Source organism: Melanerpes formicivorus, unplaced genomic scaffold (assembly GCF_026170545.1).
Source record: "Melanerpes formicivorus ecotype bairdi unplaced genomic scaffold, bMelFor1.0.p_v2 SCAF_47, whole genome shotgun sequence".
NCBI classification, from domain to species: Eukaryota; Metazoa; Chordata; class Aves; order Piciformes; family Picidae; genus Melanerpes; species Melanerpes formicivorus.
The window spans coordinates 295,548-303,367 of NW_027142399.1; the positions used below are offsets into that span (position 1 = coordinate 295,548).

At 54.5% G+C, this 7,820-nt stretch overlaps 1 protein-coding gene across 1 annotated transcript in view; it reads left to right on the forward strand.

The window, feature by feature from the left end:
• Positions 1-1,945, forward strand: part of ALG9 (ALG9 alpha-1,2-mannosyltransferase) — a 24,256-nt gene extending 22,311 nt beyond the window's left edge. Inside the window, exon 15 of the mRNA XM_068159936.1 lies at positions 1,691-1,945. Within this exon, the coding sequence (XP_068016037.1) occupies positions 1,691-1,814 (124 nt within the window). The 3' untranslated portion in view covers positions 1,815-1,945. The remainder of the gene's footprint in view (positions 1-1,690) is intronic.
• The last annotated feature ends 5,875 nt before the right edge of the window (positions 1,946-7,820 follow it).

Genomic DNA, 7,820 nt, shown 5'->3' on the forward strand with positions numbered 1-7,820 from the left:
TTAGTTTGCTCAGTGAGGGAAGAGCTGCACTTCAAATGTTCTCAGCTAGCACAGCTCCAGAAATTAGCAGCCCAACAAAAGGCACTAATTTGGTGCAGCCATTAAAGCCTCCATGCTTGGAGCACTCCATTGGTCCAATTGTTGCAAAGTGCTGTGAAATGCCAGCATCCAGCACCAGCAGCAGGGCACAGAGCTGAATGCTGGCAGCCTGCAGCAAGCTGCCTTGGAGGCTTTGGAGCAGTCCAGCCCCTCTTTAATTCAGTGCCCTCAACAGGAGAGCAGGCACCAGAGCAGCACTTCAGAATGCCAGTGCCCAGCAAAGCTTTTATCTGCCCTGCAGACCCGTGGAGGACTGAGGCAGCCAGAAAGATTGGATAGAAAAGAGGAGATGCCAGGAGCTGAATGCACCACTGCTGTCTTTCATCTTCATAGCATGCCCTCAGAAACAGAGCCTGCCTGCCAGCAAAGGCCCCCAGGGCTCTGCTGCCTGCTTTTTTGGGCAGGTAGCCAGGATCTAAGTTTCTTTCAAGAATTACAAAACCTTCCTGCCCTCTCTCCCCCTCAATCCTACTGGAATGGTCAGCAGGGCTGCAGAACTGGGCAGGCTGCTGCTCTTGGACTGGTGATCCTGGCACAAACCAGCTTTGGGCCCACCAACAGGGAGAAAAGGAGCTTCATGTCCTTGGACTTCTAGAGGTGTTAAGTGGAGATTGGTCAGGGGCTGGCCCTGGCTGCCCAGGGAGGTGGTGGAGTCCCCAGCCCTGGAGGTGTGCAAGAAACCTGTGGCCATGGCACCTGGGGACAGGGTTTGGTGGCCATGGTGGGGCTGGGTTGCTGGTTGGACTGGAAGATCTTGGAGGGGTTTCCAGATGAAATGATTTTATGATTCTCTGCTTCTGTGCTTCTGATTCTCTGCTTCTGAGCTTCTGCTTCCCTGGTTCTGAGCTTCTCTGCTTCTGATTCTCTGCTGCTGTGCTTCTGCTTCTCTGGTTCTGAGCTTCTCTGCTTCTGTGCTTCTGATTCTCTGGTTTTGTGCTTCTGCTTCCCTGCTTCTGAGCTTCTCTGCTTCTGTGCTGCTGATTCTCTGGTTTTGTGCTTCTGCTTCCCTGGTTCTGAGCTTCTCTGCTTCTGTGCTTCTGATTCTCTGGTTTTGTGCTTCTGCTTCCCTGGTTCTGAGCTGCTCTGCTCCTGTGCTTCTGATTCTCTGCTTCTGAGCTTCTCTGCTTCTGCTTCCCTGGTTCTGAGCTTCACTGCTTCTGTGCTTCTGCTTCCCTGGTTCTGAGCTTCTCTGCTTCTGATTCTCTGCTCCTGTGCTTCTGATTCTCTGCTTCTGAGCTTCTGATTCTCTGCTTCTGAGCTTCTGCTTCCCTGGTTCTGAGCTTCTCTGCTTCTGTGCTTCTGATTCTCTGCTTCTGAGCTTCTGTGCTTCTGCTTCCCTGGTTCTGAGCTTCTCTGCTTCTGTGCTTCTGATTCTCTGCTTCTGAGCTTCTGTGCTTCTGCTTCCCTGGTTCTGAGCTTCTCTGCTTCTGATTCTCTATCCCTGACCTGGCAGCATCCCTCCTGTCACTGACTCATCAGCTCAACTGCTTTGCAAAGCCTCCTTGGGATGGTTTTGAGCACTCTGGCAGATGAGCACTTGAAGGCTGATTGGTTTTGCTGTGGTTTTTCTCCCCCTCCTTTCTGCTTGCAGGTCCTCCAGGCTGCTGCGTGCGTTCTACGTCCCTCTGCTCTCGGAGCAGTACACCTGGTATGCAAACTACACCATTCTGAAACCCAGGAGGTCAAAGCAAAGCAGGAGGAAGATGGGAGGGTAGCAGCACACCTGAGCAAGCAAGCCCAAAGCATCTGCTGGCTCTCCTGGGCAGCTGCCTCCCAAGCCATCTCTCTGTTGGAAAGGCTGTGCTTGTAAGGCTCACTAATAAAGGTTTCCCATGAAGTGCTTTCATTCTCTCAAGCTCCCAGCTGTGAGGAGGGTGCAGCATCTGCTTGCAGGCTCAGGCCTCTGCTCTGCCTCCACACAACCTGTTGGTAAGGAGCCAGCTGGAAACCTAGAGCCACATTATCCCTGCTGCTCCCTCTGTAGTTCTCTGGTACGGCAGGGAGGAGAAAAATGGCAAAGGGAAAGCAATGACAGTGTTGAAGTTGTGCTCCAGCTTGCATCTGGCTCTGGGAACCCTCAGCTCAGCCTTTCCCTTTCTTTTCTCCTGCCTCTCCACCATCCTCCTTTTTCCCTCCTATTTTTAACTATGTTTTTTCCCTAGGGATTTTTTTTTGTCAGGTTTAGGAATCAGTCCTGGTGAAAATAAAAGCTAAGAGGGAAAAGAGGAAAACAGCTGAGAGAAAATGATCAGCACTGCACTGAATCTCAAGGAGTGGTGCAGCATGACCCACAGAGGGACAGCTCTGTCCATGGAATCAGGACATCACAGACTGCTTTGGGTTGGAAGGGACCTTTCCAGGTCACCTACTTCAACCCAGCTGCAGTCAGCAGGGACAGCTGCACCTACAGCAGGGTGCCCAGAGCCCAAGTTACCCTGGAGTGACCCCAAGGATGGGGCATTGCTTCTGCACCTACCTGAAGGGAGGTTGTAGCCAGGTAGGGTTGGTCTCTTCTCCCAGGCAACCAGCACAGAACAAGAGGACACAGTCTCAAGCTGTGCCAGAGGAGGTTTAGGCTGGAGGTGAGGAGAAAGTTCTTCATAGAAAGAGAGATTGACCCTGGGGATGTGCTGCCCAGGGAGGTGGTGGAGTCCCCATCCCTGGAGGCATTCAGGAAGAGGCTGGATGGGGAGCTTGGTGCCATGGTTTAGTTGGTCAGATGGTGCTGGGCGATAGGTTGGGCTTGATGATCTCAAAGGTCTCTTCCAACCTGGTTAATTCTAATCTACCACTCCCCAGGGCAACCAGGCACAGGGTCTCACCACCCTCATGGTGAGGAACTCTTTTCTCCCTGCTCTGAATCTCCTCCATTTAGTTTCAAGCCATCACCTCTTGTCCTGTCACAACAGGCCCTGCTCAAAAGTCTTTCCCCAGCTCTGCTCAGCCCCTGTGGGGTAAACCTGTGCCTTTGGGAGGAACCTCCCGAGGCAGGAGTTGAGCCAATTAGCTGTTTCAATGTTGTCTGTGAAACCAAGGGTTGGATTTCCCTCACTGAGGACAAGAGCAGCTCCCATTTTAATGCTGATTCCAGTTGGGAGCCTCAGTGCTGCACAAACCTTGCCTCAGCAACTCCTTTGAGGTCACATCTGGAGTCTCCCTACAGGTTGCTTCTCCTGTAGTGTCTTGGTCACTTAAGCTGCCTTGCTGGCAGCAGGTGAAGGAGCCAGCCCCTGCTAGCACAGAGTTGTTGTCATGGGTGCTGCTAATGGGCAGAGAATGCAGCCCCGAGGCCATCAATTGATCCCAGCTGAGGCCACTTGGAGTCAGGTGAAGCTGCTAATGACCATCAGCGAGGCTGAGCCACAGGTGAGAAGTGTGGCAGGAAAGCCCTGGGCTGCCTCCATCTTTGCAGGTCAGAGCTGCTGCAGCCTCTGCGGTGCTGAGGTAAAGCCAAAAGCCATCGGTCCCAAGGTGGTCAGCAGCGAATAAACTGACTTGGAGTGAGCAGAACAGGTCCACGAGTGCCAGAGCCTGACTGCAGGAGCTGCCTGGCTGGCTCAGCTCTAAGGTGGGTGAAGAATCTTGCTTCTTGAGGGCAGGGCTGGGTGCAGAGGAGCTTGTAGCAGAAAGTGGAGCTGCAGCCAAAGCAGAAAGGTTTTTTCCAGGTGTTTGGTAGTTTGCTGTTCTGGTTTTGATGGCAAGCTTGAGGGGAGGGGATCCTGGTGGTGCTCTTTGCTTTGACTCTAATGAAGCTTGAGAGGAGAGGTTGAGGCTGGAGATTAGGGAGAGATTCTTGATGGTGAGGGCCAGGAGACACTGGCAGAGGTTGCTCAGGCAGGCTGTGGATGTCCCCTCCCTGGAGGTGCTCAAGGCCAGGCTGGATGAAGCCTTGAGCAAGCTGGGCTGGTGGGAGGTGTCCCTGCCCATGGAGGAGGGCTTGGGACTGGATGATCTTGAAGGTCTCTTCCATCCCATTCTGTGAGCCTGTGAATGTAATTAAAGCAAGGAGATGAGCTCACTGGGAGGAAGCAGGTTTGAGCTCATTTATGAGCTCTATTAAAAGGCAAATAAAGCCTTGTGGTTTGTGAGCTGGTGACTAAAGGGTCAAGCCACACACTGCTGAGCTGCCTCAGCTGGATTCCCTTCCTAGAGCTGCTTCAGGCAGGGAGGTGACCAAACCTGTTGGGTAGCACATCAGAAGTCTGTGGGCACTCCCCCTTGGTCTCCTCTCTGTCTCTGGAGCAAAGGCTCTTGCTGTTATTCTGCCTAGCTCTGGACAAGAAGCTATCCCCATGGCTTTCTTCAGGGCTGCTGGAGTCTGACCTGAACACCCTGAGAGCCAGCCAGTTTCATCCTGTCTGGAGCCATCCAGGCTGTGAGCCCCTCAGGAAGCAGCAGCAGTGAGGCTGGCACTCAGAAGCAGGCTGCTGTGGGCAGAGCTCTCTTCTCCTGCCTGTCTGCTGCAGTTTTGCTCCTGCTTTTTCTGCCTCCTCCTCTGTGGCTCACCTGCAAATGTCTAAACTGGTCCTCTCCACCCAGCCTGAGCCAGCAGCTCTGCCTGGGCTTGGGGGATGTCAGAAGAGGGCACTCCTGGACTAGAACAAGCTCCCAAGGATGTTCACTGTGGACACTGCATCCCTGGGCAGCCTGATGCACTCAGTGGTGTCCCTGTTGATGAGTTTGGAGGGTCCCTTCCAACCTGATGCCATCTGGGAGTCTCCAGAGGTGATGCTGAAGCTGTCCTTGACTCAGGGTCTTTTTTTCCCCTGTTCAGAGCTTTTTGTCTTCTTTCAGTAGGAAAATGATTGGAAGTGAACTCTTTTAGAAGCCAGAAGCCGTGGGGAGGGGGTGAAGAGGTAGGGGCAAAGGTGCTGAGGTGTGTGGAGCAGATACCTGGGGCTTGAATAACAGTGAATAAAATGTTGAGGGCTGCCTGTAGGCTCGGGAAGGCTTTGGGCTTAGCTGGGAATGCCAGGGGGCAGCTTCCAGGTGTGACTGGCAGCCCTGCACAGAGCTGCTTGTCCTAGGACAGATCTGTGGTGTGCTGCCAGCTGCTCTGTCCCATCAGAGACAACTTCTGTGCCCACAGGAGTGGGGAAGCACTTTCACTTGCCACGTTGCACTGGGGTTTGTGCAAAGCATGGTGGGGAGATGAGCTCTAAAGCATCCTCTGGGTGATACTGAAGGGACCAGACCAAAGGTTGGTGCCTGGGACAGTGGTGGTCAGGATCTGCTGTGTCCTCTCCCCTGCTTGTGTCTGTGGTGAGCCCAGTGCTTAGAGAGCTCTTGGTGGTGGTGGCCTTGCTGGTGGCAGCTCTGTGCTTGCTGTGTGTACTAACCTCAGAAGCAGAGGGTTTGGGTGCCCCTCACATCCCACAGAAGGAATGGAGTCAGGAGGTTGTGTGTGTGTGTTTTGTGGCTGTAAGGAGGGCTCAGAGCAGCAGTGGAGAGAGGCTCTGCTAATGAAATGCTGTGGGTTTGAGCTCCTAGCTCTCCAGGCAGTGCTGGAGGAATGAGCTGAGAATTTCTTCTCCCTCCAGCATCTGTCAGGACCTGAGCATCATCCCAGCCCTGCTGAGACTCAGTGCATGTCCCTGGGAGTAGCTGCACATGTCTCTATCTGCTTGCCTGGAGAGGTACTAATGAGGCCCCATCTGTCTGCTTTGCAAGCTCCAGCTGTGGCTGCTGTGCAGCAAAGAGAAAGGAAAAAAGGTCAGGGTGGATGTGCAGGATGAGAGAGCATCACAGCCTAGCAGGGCTCTTGAGCAGTGCAGTCCCCTGCTGCCTTCCTGCCCAGATTCTTCATCCAGAGGGTAGCTGCTGTGCAAGGCTGGACTTGGGCAGTTAGAAGAGGCAAGGTCTGAGGCTGGAGGGAGAGGCAGAGACTTCCTGCTGTCCTCCAAACATGTGCTGGATGCCTGACTCCGGAGTGGAGAGCCTGGGTTCTCGTGCACTGTGGTCCCTCAGGTGTCCTGGAACTCCACCAGTCCTGCCTGGGGGTGAGTGTTTGAACGTGATTGGCAAACCAGACTTCAAACACCTTTCCCAAGGGGAAAAAAAGCCCAAACAAAGCAGGCTTCTGTGCTCCCCCAGCACAGAGAAGGCAGCTCTGGCCTTCCCTGGCTTCTGCTTGTCCACATTGCTGTAGCACTTGCCCTGCCTGGAGTGAGCAGAGACTTCTCTGGGCAGTTTCCTCTGCCCTGTGTTGCAATGGGTTGGTTGCAAAGACTTTCTGCCCAGCCGGGGGCAGGGTGGATCACTGCAGTTACTCTGCCTCAGAACATGCTGCCCAGGTGCTGCTTTGTGCTGCAGAGCCCTGTCTGCTGCCTCCCACAAAGAGGAGGCTGCTCTGACCTTTCCCGTTGTTAATCCTCCCCTCCTGCCCGGGCTGGGGAAGCTGCACTCCCCACACCTTGTGCCTGACTGGGCAATAAACAACCAGGGGGCCACTGGATGTGGGCTTGGTGGGGAACTGAGCAGCAGCTGCCCATGCTGCCAGCTCTGGTTTGGGAGCAGCCCAGGGGTGAGCTGCAGAGCTGGGTTCTCCCCTTGATCTGGGGACAAGGCAGCTGCCCACAGCCCTGGCACTGTCTGCAGTGGTGCCTCAGCACAGCAGGCACCCAGGCTCCACTGCACCATGGGCAGTGCTTAGTGCTGCTGCAGGGGTGAGAAAGCAAAGGGGCAAAGCAAGAGGTGCAGTTGTGGGGCTCCCTGGCTTCCTACCTTGCTGTTCCAGGACAGGGAGCAGCTGGGTGGCTCTTCCAGGGAGGAGGCTTTTGTGTCTGCTCCAGCAGCTCTGCTGGCCCTGGCTGCACCTCTGAAGGGACACAATGTGCCAGCACCCTGCTGGCTTGAGTCCACTGCAGCTGGACTCAGGCCCTCCTCTAACTCCCAGCTTCTCAGCACTGTGCTCTGGGGACAGGCAGGAGCTTTCCAGCATCTTTATGCAATGCCATCTGAATCATGCAATAAACAAACCCAAAGCCTATTATTAGACTCTGGAAACTGCTGCCTTAGAGACAGGTTTGCTTATAAATATCCATTCCTTTCTCTCTGGCTCCTCACTGGGGGAGCTGGCCAGAAAAAGGGATCTCTCCTTCTCCAGAACCTGCCTGCCCCTGCTGTTGTTGTTGCTGCTTCTTCCCACCTGAGCTCATCCTCCTTGCTCTCCCAGCATCCCCACTTCTGGCTGTGCTAATGAGAGCTGTCTGCAGGCTGGTAAATGCCAGGCTGGGAGAGCACCAGCAAGGAGCAGCTGAGCAGGGAACTTTCCAGTGTGTAGGGATGAGCTGCTTTGGTGGCTGGAACAGAAATACTGAGCCCAGTTCCCTGCTCAGCTGCACCAAGGCTCTGCATGGCTGTGAGGAAGGCTCAGTGCCTCATGAAGCAGAGCTCACAGCATTTCCTTGCTCTGCCTTGTTTGAGGAGCAACAGATTGAAGGCTTGCCAAGTGCCAGCTTCAGCAAGCCCTGCAGCAGGCCTCTGGACTGTGCAGGTAGTCCATGTGGATCCCAGCAGGTCTGCTGCCTCCTTCAAGGCTGGGAGCTGCTCTCCCATCCAAATGCAGCAGCAATCTTCCCTCCATGCCAGCCCTACCCAGCACAGGTTCCCTCAACTCCCCTGCCTGTGCTGCTGCTCTCTGCCTTTTCCAGTTGCTGGCCACCAGTGCCTTTAGCTGTGGGGTGCTTTACCTTCCCTTGCAGAGCTGAGTTTGTGTTTTG